At 33.9% G+C, this 17,200-nt stretch overlaps 1 protein-coding gene across 1 annotated transcript; it reads left to right on the plus strand.

Moving 5' to 3' along the window:
- Positions 1–4,921: 4,921 nt before the first annotated feature.
- On the plus strand, positions 4,922–16,181 carry LOC120078074 (uncharacterized). The gene is made up of 6 exons (XM_039032276.2): positions 4,922–5,283; positions 8,174–8,374; positions 9,867–9,983; positions 10,081–10,230; positions 12,697–12,755; positions 15,968–16,181. The coding sequence occupies exons 1-6, from the start codon at positions 5,113–5,115 to the stop codon at positions 16,101–16,103; spliced, it is 834 nt and encodes a 277-aa protein (XP_038888204.1). The 5' UTR covers positions 4,922–5,112; the 3' UTR covers positions 16,104–16,181.
- Positions 16,182–17,200: the final 1,019 nt, after the last annotated feature.

The following is a 17,200-nucleotide window of genomic DNA, read 5'->3' on the forward strand; positions in this document are numbered from 1 at the left end:
TCAAGTAGACCACCACAAAAATCTTCTCCACTAAACTTTAGTATGGATTGTGTGGTGAAAACACTTAAATTGAGCTGGAATTAAGTGAATTTGAGAAAAGGTCGTTGGTTTTCTTTTTCTGCAGCAGTTTGGTACTTATCTCAGAATGCATGGCTCTTCTTCAACCTTGAACTTCAATTTATAAGTTCAAAAACATGCAAACAGTCTGTGTGCATAGTGGCCAGCACCTGCTTCATGAATTAATTGAAGAAATGAGTGGAGATTGAGTAAGGTACTTAGCACCAAAGTGGGATTTTCCAACTTTTGAAAAATTCCACTTTCCATTTTGTTTTTAAATCAACAAATTGGTTTCTAAAACAATTTTGTTTTTCAAATAAACTGATTTATTTATATATTAGTTTTATAAAAATTAATTTAATTAATTAATTTTAAATAAAACTAATTAATTAAACCTTTTAATTATTTTGTTAATTTAATATCTTAATATTAAATTAATAAAATATCAATTCCACTATAATGAATTCACTTTTATGTAATTAATATTTAAATATTAATTAATTCTCCAACTTTGTTTAATTTGATAAAATTAAACATTTCAATTGTATCGAATACAATTAATTGAAACCCTAATTGAATTTGAACATTTCAAATTCTTAACCCTAATTTCAAATCTCATCTAAAACACTCAGTTTATTAATCTAATTTACGAGCTAGTAGAGGGACCTTATGGACCTATCGATCATGAGTTCCAACAATTTGCAATTAATTGGTTAAACTCTTTAAACCGAATTAATTACTATTCATTAACTATCAAGACATACTACTATAGCTCGATAGTTGCACTCTTCTCACTATAGATGCATTTCTATCCATTTTAACCATAATCAGTAAGTCTTCACAGGTCATTCATATTTATAGTTGAGTCAAAATTATCGTTTTACCGCTATAAATACATCTTGATCCTTAAACTCCCATTGATCCTCTATTGAACAATTGATTTATAGTACAACTTATAAATCATGACCCTCTCTACCAAGAAAGGGTAGGGCCCCATTGTTCAAGACTAGGCATCAGCACTTAAGAGAACAACCTATCTGCTAACCCTAAGTGGGGTAGGAGTGAATTCCATCTTGCATCACTATATCCCCAGCTATCTATCTAGTCTTATCCCCAAAATGGAGACTTATTGAGTAGTGTTGTTGGATTTCTCTCACCTATGCAAATCAAAGGATAATCTCGAATAAACAGGAGTTCATAGTTAGCTCAGGATTAAGATCGAGTTATCCTAGGTCATTTTAGTTCGAAATAGTCAATTTTAATAATAAACAGTTGTTATAAAAAAAAAGTGATATTTCAAGGTCTAGTCTTATGCAAACTCATTGCATAGGATGCCCCCACTCATATGTCTCTAATGAATGATTTGTGGATCACACCATTTGTATCAACATATAAAATGGGTTGCATCCAATAGTGTCACTAGGATGAGATACCCAATTTTATCTATATACTTATAGACCATTTTGGCTATATACTTTAACTTGATCCTATTTATGTCATCATATAAAGTTAAAGTATTCATACTATAGTCATAGATTTATTTATTGGATTTTCATAATATAATGCAATAACAATTTTATTGAATAAAATGCTCAAAAATACTTTTATTGATAGATAGAATATGTTAACACTATTTACGAACTGCGAGTTTAGGACATTCCCAACAATATACAAACTCATTGTTTATTTAATAAAATATATGATATTTTATTCTAATTTTTTGTTGCATTAATCATAAACTAATAAACTAAGTTCCATGGTTATCTCGTAACTTAAACATGTATGTAGAGACATACGGATGGATCATGTTTTAAGTGATAATCTAAATGGTCTGTAGTAGATGGATAAGGTCGGATACCTTATCCTGGTGACATTACGAGTATGGCCCGTTTTATAGATGTTACAATTGTTATAAAGTGCTACAAGTGATCTGATCTTGATCATTCATGTGGAGACATATGAGCGGGAATATTCTATAGAAAGAGGTTTGTATAAAACCGGTCCACAAAATGAGTAGTTTCATTATATAACACTGTTCTTAATAGAGACTTCCATTTCATCAAGATGACCATAGGTAACACAACCTGAATCCTAAGTACGTTGTGAACTCCTGCCTATGAAAACAGTCCTTTGATTTGTATAGGTGAGAGTGGTCAAATCGTCGACTCAACATGCCTACCATTTGGGGGATTCGTCTAATTGGAGAGCTGGGAACATAGCTACACAAGACGGAATTCACTTCTTCCCCAATATTTGGGAAAGTAGATAAATTGCTCCATTAAGGGCTGATTTCGGTGCTTGAACATTGTGGCGCCACACTCTCTCCTAGACCAAGAGAGGTTAGGCATAGTGGGACTATGATTTATTGTTCATTAGAGGAATCAGTGGTACTTAAGGACTTATATGTAACTATAGGGGCAAAACGGTAATTTGGTCCAACTGTACTTACGAACAATTTGTGAATGGTCGTCGTACTGTGGATTGGTAATATCCAATGGACACTAGTGCGAAGAGTGCAACTGACAGTCTAGTGGAGTGTCCGACAGTTAACGGATGGTGAATAATTTAATTAAAGAGTTTAATTAATTATTCACGAACCGTTGGAGCTTCAAGCTACATGTCCATGAGGTCCCCTCGGTAGCTCATCGGATTTTATGAGAATCAAGTTTTGGATTAGTTTGAATTTTTCAAATTAATTGAGGGAATTAATTATATATGATATAATTAAGTTTATGTAATTATATATGATATAATTACTATAATGTATTTGATACATTATACTATAAAGAATTTATGGGAGGAATTAAATGTTTGAATATGATTCAAATGTTAATTATATGAATTAGATTCATATAATTAAAATTTAATGTAAATATGATTTAATTAAATACCATAAAAGAGAGAAAAGAAACTATAGGTTATATATTGTATATGATACAATTTTAAACTATATGTTATGTGTTATATATGATATAACATATGATCACATAATATATAATAAATTGGTTATTATATATATTTGTTATAATTTTAATTGTAAATTAAAATTATTTATTAATTATTTTATTATTAAATAATTTTTTAATTATTTAATTTTAAAGTAATTAAAGGGAGTTTCCCTATCTTTTTCTCTCCACCACTCACGTAAGAAATAGTGGTTTCTCCTTCAAAAACTTGCAAAAAAAAAAAAAAAAAAAAAAAAGAGACAGAAAAGAAGGTTGCTCTTTGTAAATGTTTTTTTTTTTTTTTTGGTTTCCCAAGGTTTTTCTCTAAAAAATTCTTCCTTCTTCCTCAATCCCATAATACTCTAAAGCCCATACCTCCTAAATTCTCACCAAAGAATACTCATGGTAGTGTTCGAGTGATTAGATTGAAGAAAGTCATCAAGGATAAGTTTTCCTAAACCTTTTTTATTTAAAACTTTTTTTTTTCTTTTGGCATGTCGTATGATTTAATTTTTTCCTATTGCATGTGTTGTAAATTTTTTTTTAAAAAATAAAGATTGGAAATTGGGATGATTTATTTTATCTGGCAGAAGAGGAATCGTCGGTTGCAATGGGGGTCGTTCGAGGACGGCGTCTGCTTTATTCAATCTTATTGTCTCTATGGTTCATGCTCGTGCTACTTCTTGGCGAGTTGATCTTCTTGGTCTTCTAGTTTGTTGGATGTCTTTGTTTGGACTTGGTTTCTTTTTGTCGTTGTGTTGTCCTCGGTTTGTGGGGTTTTGTTTGTCTTTTCTTTTCTCTGGATGGATTCTGTTCTTTTCTTGTTTCTTTGGTTTGTGTATCGGTCTTCTGGTTCTGTGGTTTGCCTTGCTGGCTTATCCCTTCTGAGCTCTGTCTCTGTTAGTACTTTATTTGCTGGGATGCCTTGATCTCGGGCTGTGGGATCATCTTTATTGTTGTATAATAATATTACCTATTCAAATAAATAAATAAATAGTTGTCTTTTGATGATCATAACTTTCTTTCAATTTTTTTCACAAGATAAGGGGATCTTTTATGGTAAGATATTCCATTTTTAATCCCTCGTGGAAATGATGACAAAGAAAAATCATAGTTTTTGCTTTGTCCGACTAGATGTTGTATTCATTCTTTAGTTGTTTCTCTCAAGTTCATAGTATCCAAGTGAATTTCGGCACCGAGCACCCATGACAAATAATTATTGTCATTAATGTCAAGGGTTGCGAATTTTAATTTTGCTAGGTTTGTCATGACAACACTATCACAAAATATTATATTTATATTAGAAATTTAATATGTACTAAATATGCAAAATAACATTTAATTTATTAATAATAATAAAGAAGAAAAAAAACCGACCTACCTTTAAGACCTACCTTCAGCGACAGAACTCGTGCTAATAATGTGTTGTGAAATTGAGGAGTACGACGGGAACACAGATATAGAGAAAATATAATATAATAATATATTTATATAATAATAATAAAAAAATAAATATAATATAAAATGAAATAACTAAAATTATAATATTTTTTGAAGTGGATTTCTTACAAATGTGCATTCTATTAAGATCCACCGAATGCCACAATTTATAGGTAAAGTGGCAAGTAAGATGTGGACTTACAGGACACCAAGCGAATTATACAAGGCACATAGCCAAAATGAAAAATAACACATGACTTTTAAGATACTAAGCATTTACATCTATTTTATGATATTTATAATAATATTAAATTTTTTCTTGAAAAAAAAACAATTATTGTCACATCAACATCAAACTAGAAGTAATAAGAAAAAAATCCCCCATCAACTTTTATAATATCATTCAAATTACAATATTAGGTGCCATTTTTTAAAAAACTAAGAGATTAGTACTAAAAGGGTATTTATTCCCAAAAAAAGAAAGAAAAAGAAAACAATAACAAAAAATGTTGTGTTGTTGGGAATAATAATAATAATAATAATAAGTATGAAGATAGAAAAGAGAGAGGAGAAAATCAGAAGCGAGAGAGCAACAAAGGCAAAGGCTGCAAAGCGCAAAAACTTTTCTTCAGCTTAAAGCTTAAGAGAGAGAAAGAGAGAGGTCCAGAGAATGACTTCTTCTTCTTCTTCTTCTTCTTTATCTCTCTGCCTCTTCTTCCCACTTCCTTCTTCCCCTTCTCTTAGATACATTAACATTTCCAATTCTTTCTTCTCCCCAAACCCTAATTTCCCACTTTTCACTTCTTCTTCTAGGCGCCGCCCTTCTCTCAATACATCTCTGGTAACTTCTAATTCCCTTCTTTTCTCTTGTTTTTGTTATTGTGGGGTTGTGGGGTTGTGGGGTTGGGGGATTTGGATTGGTTGAACTTACAAATCTCTAGTTGAAATGAATTGCTCTGAATGCTTCATGGAGTTATGTAGGTTTCTTTTCAAGCCTTGCAGTTTTCCGCTTGTTGATTTGTTGTTCTTTATTGACTTGAAGGTACCGAATCTTTTTTATGTATTTAATGCCTAAAGATTTATTGGATGGATCTTTATACCCGAAATTTATAACCGGCAGAGACGTAGTTCTTGAGGAGAAGAGATGATTGTATGGACGAGAGAAATGGAATTAGTTGTTGATGTCAGTCAATCATGAACTGTTAATAAAAAATTTAGAGACATGAGCTTTTAGAGGTGGGCAGATAGTTTTAAGTTTGATGATGCAAGGCATTGATTATCTTTTAATTGAAAAATATTTTTCTTAGGTTTAAACCATAAAGTCATTGTAAAGTTGGTGTACAATATTCATAGGCGCCCTTGGGAATGGTCAAGTGCTAATTACAAATAGAATGTAAGGAACTTCATCAATTTCCTGCAAAGGGACAGTTGAAAGAAGGTAATCTTGTGCTTTTCGATCATTCTTCTGAATGGTACATGATCCCGGAAAAACTATGCAAGAAGGGAGGGAGGCATTAGACCTTTGAGCTGAGATCCCAAAAGAAAATTTTGACTCTCTTCGGGTAGTTGTATTTCCAAATTATATTGGAAGGGAGATAACTCTCACTCTTCCCCTTGCTCATCAAATCTATAAAAAGAGAGCTCACTTTAAAGCTGCCATCTGGATCTCATATCCAAGTCCAATGATCGATGAGATTCTTTGGTTGGAAATCACCCAAATATGAGTTAGGAGGCCCCTTCAAGGACACCTCATCTTCATTGAGGCTTTTTCTTATACCAAGATTGCAGCTTCTACTTGAAGAAATCTATCTCCCTTTAGTGGATGATATTTTTTGGCTAGGTAAATAAAGTCTCATAAATGCTTTAGCAGAAGGCACATTGTCCAACCAAATATCTTTCTAGAAGTAGTCAACCTAAGCATAGTTTAATTGATTAAGACATATGGCCATGACCAAAAGGTCAAAGGTTTGAATTCCTGCACCCCCAAGTGTTGTTGAACTCTGGAAAAAAAGAGAAAAAAAAAAAGGAAAAAAGATCTTTCCAAAAGTATGTTGAAGAGCCAAAGCTTACTGTCACTTTCATTCAAGTGTAAGTAAGGTCTTTGTGCTTGACAATATTTCTCCAATAGCCTAGTGTTGGATGAAGAGAGAGTGCCTGACCATTAGCCAAGCTTGGAAGAGCATCTCCCGATGTCTTCAGTTAATGTTTAGATTGATTTAAGTATATTACTGGGATACATTCCTCTTTCCACTCTCTGACTGTCTCTATTTACACAAACAATACTCTTCTAATTTCTATAAACTATTGCAATTGAGGGACTTGGTTGAACTTGTTTTTGTTGGATTTTTGTACTTTTATTGCTCATAAAGCTTTTAAGTAGGATATCATTTATGACATAGACTAGGGTTTACGGTTCTTGACACTCATTTTCTTGTTTATCTAAAGGTGATTATAAAAATGAAGTCTCCATGTTTGTTGCTCTTTGACTCAGTTTCTCTGGGAAAATTAAATGAGCAGGTTATTTTGCTTTTTTGGGAACCTAGATGTATGGTGATTTTGTTATTGAATTGTCATATAAATTAATGGAATAGTTAGTATTTATAATAAATTTGTTCTTAATTTGTTTTTCTGTACAGTTTAGTGGTCTGACCCATCCATAAGATAAATTTATATTCATTTTGAGAAGCAATAAAGTCAATTTTAATGGATGAATTTGCAATAGAAAAGGAATGAAGGCCTTAGCTCCAAGTCGTTTGAGGTAAGATAATGATAAAATGCTAGAAGGGTATTATTAGGATATTAAGAGTATATTAGTAATTAGTTTAAGAGATCATTATGGTATTTGGTTATAAATTGAGGGAGGAGGAAAGGATGGAATTGTTTTGATGGTTTTAGGCCTGATTTAGTATACTCTTGAGAGGGAAGGTTCCAAGTATATTGAATACTTGGGTTATCTTGTATCTCTAATCTTTTATACTTCAATAACCAATACTATTCTAGTTTTGTTTGGTTTCTATCAAATTACTAACAGAGCAGTTTAGTTATGGCCATGGAATTCGATGCAAATTTGTATGAATAGATACTGAGAGATGTATGTGAAAGGTTGGATCAATAGATAGATCGATGGCAGGTGATCTCTAGGGAATTATTTATTTATCAATAAGGATGCTGAACCAAGGAAAAATTGTAGAACTTCCCCTCTTTCCCATGTACAGGACTCTCTCTAACAAGATACTAGCACAATCATACCCTCCCCATCCCATCCTTATAGTATGTATCCATCTCTCACTACAACCCAACAACTACTCTTTTGGGTTTCTGGGCATCCCATCCTTATTTTTCAGGGCATATGTTGACATGATTAACTTGGTATTTTCTATAGACTGTAACTGATTTATCCTCGATCAGTTATGAAGATTAGTCAGCTTCATTCCTATATTTGCATCTTTCTAAATGCAATGGCCATCATCGATCTTTTATAAAAAAAAATGCTGATATTCTTATCTTGTTTGGTTAACTGACCAGATTTTGATTCCCAGTTGACTTTTGATGCTCTTCAAACCTTCTAATTGATTGATTTATTTATTTGTTTGTTTGTTTGTTTATGTGTGTACTGAGACTGTTTTGATGTTGGCATGAAAATAGCGAGTTTTTGCATCACCACAGTTGTGGGCAGTTGGTTTTCACTAATGATTTACTATCAGGGGATCTTTTTTATGTACTGATTATAGTGGATTCAAGGGCATATAAGAGGAGATAAAGATGGAGATAGTAGCATGCCTCGAAAGAAGCATACAACACAGATGTTTGGATTTGGGTCTAATGATGAGACAGGCACTCAACTTCCAACCCAAGCCCAATCGATTGTGGAAGGATCGGGATCAGTTATGGTGTCTGAGTTCAAACCAGTTCCTGATGTTGATTATCTACAGGTGTGTTGTGGGATCTAATCTTTTATTTTTCTTTTTAATGCCTATGAAACTAATAATAAGTCAAGTCCTACTCCTATCCTTACTCAAAAAGGACAAAGTTAAAAGTTCTATCCACATTGGGTTTTTTTTTTAAAATGAGAAACATATAATTATAATTTCGTTGATAGTATGAAATTACAAAAGGGCAGTAAATGCCGTGAGGTATTACATAATGCTACTGAATGCAAAATGAGAGATGTAAGGTCATAATCAGAAAATAAAGGAGTGAATTTACACCAAGAAAGCGAAATATACAAAAGGTGATAAAAAATTGAGTGGATTCCTTCATCTTATCTTCAAAGATACAACGGTTTCGTTCATCCCATTTGAGCCAAAAGAAGGCTTTGATGATGAAGGTCCATAAGATTGCTTTCTGATTCTTGAATGGATGGCCCATAAGTTCTATCCACATTGGTTAATAGTTATAAAACTAAAAGAGGGCTTGAGAGAGCTTAAGATGTATGGACACAGGCACGCTGAGGTAGGTGCGGATTTACTAAGGGCCCTCTCAACTTGAAAACTTATAATATTTATGTATATTTTGCAAACTAATTAAATTTACATGGTAGCTTAATGACCAAAAGGTCTGTGGTTTGAATCCTCCATTCCTGTTATATGAAAAAAGAACTAAATAATTTAGATTCTTTATAATAAAAAATAGATTCTTATGTTTCTATTTAAACTTTTTATCATATTATCTTAATAAAAAAAATTATTACTTTAATAAATTTAGATTTAACTATGAGATCAAAACAAGGTTAAAATATGATGTTGATCTTCGTTTTTTGGGACTCATTCTATTTTAGTTCACATACTTTCAAAAATTCAAATTTAGTTCTTGTATTTTCAACAAATCTTTGGATTAGGTTCTCATTATAATTTGAAGATATTTTTTGTGGAGACTAAATTTATTTTGGAAAAGTTAACCATAGACCAATAACAGAGACAGATTTTAAAAGTTATTAAAAATACATGGTTTCTATTTGAACATTTGTAAGTATGTGAACTAATGTTTATCTCGGCCATCTTTGAAATAAATATAAAAATGGGCTGTATTTTTCTTCTAATGCATTTTGAGTCTGCAAAAATTTATCTATATAACTTCTGCATTTGCAAATGGTTCAATTTCCCGAGGAAACTAATTTCTCTATTTTTTGGGGGGTAAGAAACCAAGCTTTCCTTGATAAAAGTTTATACAAGGACATACAAAATTAAGCCCTCAACTACCTACATGAATGGGCAACTTGCAAAAATTCCAACAAACGGAAGCCCATTCTTACCCAAGGAAACAAATCTTTTGGGGGTAATCTTTTGTTAACCTTTCATTCACAGCTCTTAGTTAGCCAGTGCACACAATTTCTCGATTATAACGCTTGGCGTGAAGCTCAGCTCCTTCCAAATTACATTGTCTTTTTATTTTTTATTTTTTTATTATTATTCTTTTCATTTGCAGGAGTTATTGGCCATTCAACAACAAGGTCCTAGAGCCATTGGTTTCTTTGGAACACGAAATATGGGTTTCTTGCATCAAGAACTCATTGAAATTCTTAGCTATGCAATGGTTATAACGGTAGAATATGTGATTTAATGTTGATGCATTATTGGAGGGCTATTTGGTGTTTGATGACTACATAAAATTCATATTGCTTTGTATCTTCTGTATGTAGAAGAACCACATCTACACTTCAGGAGCATCTGGAACCAATGCAGCAGTTATCAGAGGTGCACTGAGGGCTGAGAAACCAGAACTGCTTACTGTCATTTTGCCACAAAGTTTGAAAAAACAACCTCCTGAAAGCCAGGAATTATTATCCAAAGTAAGTTTGATGGTTATAAAAATATTTTTACTTAAGAGTTAGAGCTTGTATCTGTGTATTGTTTGATTGGTTAAGTCGAGTAACTGTTTTGAGTTATTGAAAAATGGCTTAGGGAGCGGTTGATGTGCAGAGTTGAGTTGATAGTTAAATTATTGTTTGTGGAGTTTATAAATCTGTAGTTAGAGTGCAAAGTTAAGTTGGTAGTTAAATTGTTTGTGGAGTTTATAAATTTGTAGCCTGGGTGCAAAGTTAAGTTGAGTTGGGTTGGAAAGTATGTGTTTGGTGTGAGTTGAGTTCTTGTATCTTGTGCAACTTTTCTAAACAATTTTGATATTCTCTTGGATTTTGTATTTGTTAGATTAACTTTTTTGTGCAAGTATTGAATTACTCACATATTTTCCTGAAATATTCAACACTCAATTACTTAACATAATTTTTTTCAGTTCTTAAAAACTTAACATATTCTAAACACAAATTTCAACACTCAATTACTTGATATATTCTTGTTCAATTCTTAAAAACTTAACCTATTCTAAAGACAAAATTTCGACACTCAATTACTTAAAAACTTAACATATTCTGAACACAAATTTTCAACTCTCAATTACTTTAACATGTCTTTTTTTTGGTCCATTAAGTTACATTATCCTCAAAGAAATTACACCAAAAATTTATGGTACATTATTGTATGTCATTTTCAAATGAAATTTAAAGCAAACATAAGTCACATTACACCAAAATTGATCCATATTCAAATACGTAAAAATTTCATTCATACTCAAATACAAAAATTTATGGTACATTTGTTTTCTATTCTAGGGCTATTTAGAATTTTTTTTTTTTTTTTTGCCATGATACTGAATAAATTGTAGATCAAATGCGAAGATCGTCAAATCGTGATTTTCAATTTTTTTTTTTAACTTCAAAACAATTTTGAAAATTTTGTTCATTTTCAAAACGTTTCAATACAATTTTGTTTTACTTTTACTTCAAATTACTAGTTTTGACATTTTATAAAATCCTTCCATTTCAAACAGTACACCAATTTTAAAATCTTTTACTTCAAGTCAATCCCTCAAATGACACTTACGGTTGAGTCCGATTGGCTCTTCCCACCAAGCTCCAATAACATGGTCCAACCCCTACCACAAATTTCCTCGCCCGGGGGGAATACAACAACAACACAAGGAGTAATAGGGGGAGATGCACACAAAAATTAGGGAGATGCGTACAAAAATTAATGAAAAAGAAAGAAAACTCAAAGAGAGTCCGTCAGAGGAGATGCAAGCAAAGAAAAAAAAATACTAGAATAGGTAGCGTGAGGGAGAGACCCAGATGCCTGATGGAGACAAGAGAAGGGAAGAACGAGATGGCTGGGGGAGATGAGAGAAGGTGAGGGACGAACCAACGGGTGAGAGAGATGAGAGAAGGTGAGGGAGATAAGAGGTTGAAAATGGGAGAGAGATGATGAGACGTACCACGTGCACTGTAGAAGTCAATGGGAAATCCATGGGGAAGGGAAAAGGTGGGTGGGAAATTAGGGAGGCTAGAACACAATTGGAACAAACCCACCATTTTTCATAAATGGTGGGCCAAACCTTGAGTGTGTTTTCTTATGCCCACCCAACCCAATTCAAACCAGGGGCAAACCCCCTTAGGAAGTTTGGGAAAGAAATTATGTTGTTTTGTTTCAGTTTACTCTTTTGTTTCCATTATTTAAGACCACTTGGAGCAACATTTGTAGGCTGCAATAAAAAAAGTTTTGGTTTCTTATAAGAATTTAAATGTAAGGCCCCAAATTGTGAAAGACGTAAATAGAATTGTGTTATCTGACAGTTGGTTAGTAGGAGGTCGGATGTGAGGAGACTGTACGGGAGGGAGGAATGTTATTGTGTTGAGGGTAATAGTGCAGTAGGAGTCTTTTGTGAAAACTTTTGCTGAGTGCAGTTATTAGGAAAAGCTCTCAACTCTTGTAAAATCACAGGTGATCTGACTCTTTATCATATTTGCTGTTGTGTTCTTGGCTCTGATCAAGGGCCTTTATCGAAGATATTTCAATAGAACAATGTTTGTTCTTGTTCTGTTTTGTGTTTGTGTACTGTTTTGGTGTTTTCCAGGTGCTACTGACTTGGATTCCTAACAAAAAAATTGAAAATCAAAATTGGTTCCTATGCGCCTGAAAATATCATAAGTTATTCTGTTAAGAGTTTACGGTGTGCTTTTAGAATTAGAAAATAGTTTTAAACACCATTTCTAAATATTCTCCAACTTTTGATTCTCTAAAATGTAAGTTATCTGCTTGTTAATACAATAGACAATGAATTGTAAATGTCCCTTTGGTCAACAATTATTTACACAATTTGTTGTTTATTGCTGCTTAGGTGATCTAATTTTATTGTTGACAAATTCAATTGGATAAGTCTTTATTAAATTCTTTATCTATTTTGATTATCTTGGAATTTGTAGGTTAAGAATGTGATAGAGAAGCCCCACAACGATCATCTATCTTTAATAGAAGCTAGCAGGTATGCATGTAGCTATTTTCTTATTTGACAATAATGTGGATTAGAACTCAACATAGTGAAAGTATAATTACACAACAATTTTTAATAATAGTTTATTGGTAAAGAAAAAGAACTGGTTAATCAATGATTAATACTGATTAATCAAATTTGACTTTGACATACCTTTAGTAGTTCTGGATTACTTAAGTGTACACTCAGAGGAATGCAAGAGAGAGAAAGGGAGAGGAGAATGATGTAATACGTGCAAAATAAAAAGTTTTATGTCGGAGTGAATCTGTATGGTTGTGTGGGGTCCATGGGGGATTTGGTTAGTTAGTAAAAGTTCGAGAGCTTTTCTGGAGGCAGGGAGGGGGAGGTAATTTTCATCTTTTGGCATATTTGTTTGTATTTCTTTAGAGCGTAGAGGAGAAGGGGGAGATCTTGAACTCCCTTGGCTTTTTGCCTAAATAGTAAATACATTAGCCAAATAGTAAATACATAATTTCGAGTACTATCATTTTGGTATTAGAACTACCAGTGGAAAGATGGAATCCAGTGTGGCTGCGTTAGAGGAACAGTATGCATTGTTGCAAGTTGGTCAATTTGCTGAAATACAATAGGGTGTTGAGACCATTGCGATGGAGTTGGCCCAGGTGAAAGATGAGTTAGCACAAACGTAGGGTTGGAAGCGTGGTCAAGAAAAGGAGGAATGGTTGAGGGAAGTGGAAGTTTTGAGTCCATTGAGAGAACGCTAACCGATAAAGGAAAACAACGGATGGTGGAAGAGGAGGAACATACAAGGGAAGTAGCGGGCATTGGGTCGCAAGAAGTACTTCTATTCAAATGAGGTTACAGGAACTTGAGGTCTCAATTTTCAAGGGAGCAGAAGATAATGATCCTCACGGATTGGTTGCACAGACTTGAGAGGTATTCTATGGTAAATCGGCTAAGCGACAAAGATAAACCCAATGTCATCTTGCTCTGTTTGGAGGGAGAAGTCCTTAAATGGCATCAGCGGGAGGATGCACGTGCTTCAATGTAAGTTGGGCGGATATTAATATAAGTTGTTGCTGCGATTATTACTGACGAAGGATGAGGATAGGTGAGCGCAATTCTTAGTTTCGGTCCAAGAAGGTATAGTGAGCCGTGAGGGAATGTCATCAGCGATTTGAGCAACTCTCAGGACCGCTGAAGAACATCTTCGACCCTGTCTTGGAGAGCAAGTTTGTAAGTGAGCTCAAAGAGGAGATTCGAACAGAGATGAGGATGTTTGAGGTGGGGTCCTCAAAAAGAAAGATGAAGATGGCCCAAGTCATTGAAGATAGTGAGATAACCCGATTGAAAAGATGGGGAAGCCTACATATGGGTTAAACTTCGTAAGCTTAGGAGTAAGGCTGTTTAAGAAAGAGAATTGATTGCTATTGATAGGAATAAGTCTGTTTACGAAAGAGAATTGATTGCTATTGTTTTAGCAATCCAAAAATGGCGTCCCTGTCTACTTGGAGGGCAATTTACTATTCCAATTGATTAGCAAAGTCTCAAGTTTTTATTAGAACGAGTTTTGGCGGCGTACCAGAAATGGGAAAGTTGTTAGGATATGATTTCGTTATTGATATAAGAAGGGGCTAGAAAATACTGCTGCAGACGCCCTTTCTCGCCTTCCGGTAGCCATGGAGTTGGGTATGTTTTGCTTTGTGGAGGGGAGAAATACTACTGTTTTTTTCCACTCAAGTTGACCAGGACAGAGACATATGTGAGATTCAAGAGGCTTTGCGCATGGGAGGGCAATATCCACTTGGGTACACCGTGAGGAATGATTTCTTATTCTATAAAGATTGGCGTTACGTCCTAATTCTCCTACAATTCCCCTTATTTTACAGGAATTTCATTAACAATCCAATGGGAGCCATAATAGAGTTGTTAAAATGTATCAAAGGCTAAAGCGAGTAAGGTAGGAAACTTTGCTGGAGAAAACTTAATATGAAATGTATGTAACAGTCTGCCCTTTATTTACAGAAGCCGAGGCCTTTTATAGGGAAAATACAACAAAGAGGCATGCAACCAAGGAGGTTAAGTACAACTAACCAAACTGAAAGAAAACTGAACCCAAACCATTACAAACAATAACATTCTAAAATCCCTAAAATTACCCTAACATCAATTCCTCCCCATCCAAAAGAAACTCGTCCATGAGTTTAAACAGAAAGATGAGCCGTCCAGTGCAAAATAGGGGAAAATGTCAGGCACATTGAAGGTAGTGCTAATGTTCATAGATGTAGGAAGGTTCACTCAATATGCATTGTCCCCAAATCTTTCCAGAATAGTGAATGCCCTGTATTTCTTGTTGGAGAGTTTGGAATAAGATCCAGCAGCTAAACGGTTCTTAATATAAGGACCATCACCAGATCACTAGGATTAAAAGATGATTTGCAGCGATGGATATCAGCTTGCTCTTTGTACTTAGAGTTTGCCGCCATCAAATGCTCAAGGACCTCAGCATGAATCTTTTGAACCCGATCAACCGTAAGGTTTGCCTCCTCACCTATGTTGTGTTGGATGTCTCACAATGGAGGAAGGCTATCTGGGACTTTCGTTAAATTGGGAAATTTGTCTAAAAGTTTAACAACCCAGGTCCACAGTGGTTGGAAGTAAAGGGATCGTAGAAACAATTTTAACCATTAATGCTAAAGTAAACTTAAGACACCTGTATGAGGACCTGTTTAGTAGATAATATAGAGAACAGCTATCCTTTTTGTGTTCCAGTGATATTTGAAGTCTGTCTTGAACTCCCTCGACTTTTTGCCTAAATAGTAAATACATGAGTTCGGATATTATCATTATGTTTATACTCATATCTAGATATTCGATCCGCTACTTATTGTGATTTTTTAAAAGAATATATATAAAATAAAATTCAAGTTAAATTTTAAGTTATTATCAAATAGGTGTGGTCATTAAAGCTTCAATTTTGTGTCTAATAAGTACCTGAAACATCTCATAAATCCCTAACTTTCAATTGTCCAATAAATCTTAGGCCTATTCAATTTTTCTAAATTCTCATACTTATCCTATTAAACATGAAATAAAAAGGTCAAAGTCCTAGATATATAGTTGAATTTTGTGTTTGATTAGTAGTTTTCAAAAAAGTTTAAATGAAATTATGATCATGGATAGACTTTTTGGTTTAGGTTTTTAGATCGTTCCGATACTAATGGGTTTGTTGAAAGTTGCAGGTTATGTAATATGGACATCATTTCGCATGTACAGCAAGTCATTTGCTTTGCATTTCATGATAGTAGGTTGCTCATGGAAACATGTCAAGAGGCAAAAAATCTCCGGAAAATTGTTACGCTTTTTTATCTCGACTAAGAACTAGGTCGAAATTCTGTAAATACATTATTATTTACCAGAGATTATTTACATATTTTGGCTAATTTTGATTGTAAAGCTGTTATCCTTGATCCTGCCTGCTGGTGCTCAGAGTTTCCCAATTATTGTGACGGTGGAAAAGAGGCCAATTTGCCTTTCCAGAGTTTTATGTTAGATAGTTTTTGTTTTTATTTTATTATTATTTTTAAGGACAAAAGGGACAACCCTTCCTTTTGAATATGCTGTTCTAATTGGATTTTAGGATTCACATCTGAATTCTGCTACAGTTCTTCAATAGATGCAGTGGGAAATTTTCTTAGAAAGTGGATAAATGTAAAAGTTACTTTTTAATCATTAGAATTAGAATGTTTTAAATTTCAGATGAATATTCAGTACTGCACTGAATGTGTAATTTACGAGGAATGAAGACCACGAAATGGCAGTCCCATTCATTTTTTTCCCTTGGACAAAACAGAACTTATGACCAACGGACAAAAACACACAGTTGTTGAGGGAGTAACACTATCTGGAAGAAGGAAAAAAGTCTTTCAGATCAGAGAGCAAGAGAGCAACATTGAGAGAAGGTCAAAGTTGCAATGATCGCATAAGTAGCTTTGTTTTCTACAGAGGATTGTGACAAAAATGAGCCACATAACTGTGTTTCCAACAAAAAGAATCTTCTCAATGAAAGATTCCAATATCTGCCTTAGTGCCCTACCTAGAAACTTAATGCCCAACCCATTAGATTCCACTTCAAGGGCAGTTGTTATGCGACCACTCCTACTTAATTGCACATAAACTCTCCAATAGTTCTTTTGTTACCAAGAACCAATACTACCACAACTCTAGGTGAACCTGTAACCTCCCAAAATTGCATGACCTTCGTGATCACGAGCCAACCAACCAAGCCTGCCTCTTCTACTCATCAATGACCAAGATGCATCCACGTTCAACTTCCAACTTCAAACTGTCGATGGCATCCACATAGAGAAAAATGGGTGCACCAAAGGAGAGCTCAAAGGGATTTGATCCAAAACCATCCATCCGATTTGAAAGTTTGGAGTTTATCTTGATCCTAAGCAAAATAGAGTCGGGCA

Source organism: Benincasa hispida, chromosome 5 (assembly GCF_027475165.1).
Source record: "Benincasa hispida cultivar pf3 chromosome 5, pf3_genome.v1.1, whole genome shotgun sequence".
NCBI classification, from domain to species: Eukaryota; Viridiplantae; Streptophyta; class Magnoliopsida; order Cucurbitales; family Cucurbitaceae; genus Benincasa; species Benincasa hispida.

Bases quoted from the DNA above. Each gene is read 5' to 3' on its own strand.
- LOC120078074 (XM_039032276.2), top strand. From the start codon at position 5,113: ATGACTTCTTCTTCTTCTTCTTCTTCTTTATCTCTCTGCCTCTTCTTC. The intron at 5,284-8,173 runs GTAACTTCTAAT...TACTGATTATAG, and splicing joins CTTCTCTCAATACATCTCTG to TGGATTCAAGGGCATATAAG. The intron at 10,231-12,696 runs GTAAGTTTGATG...TGGAATTTGTAG, and splicing joins GCCAGGAATTATTATCCAAA to GTTAAGAATGTGATAGAGAA.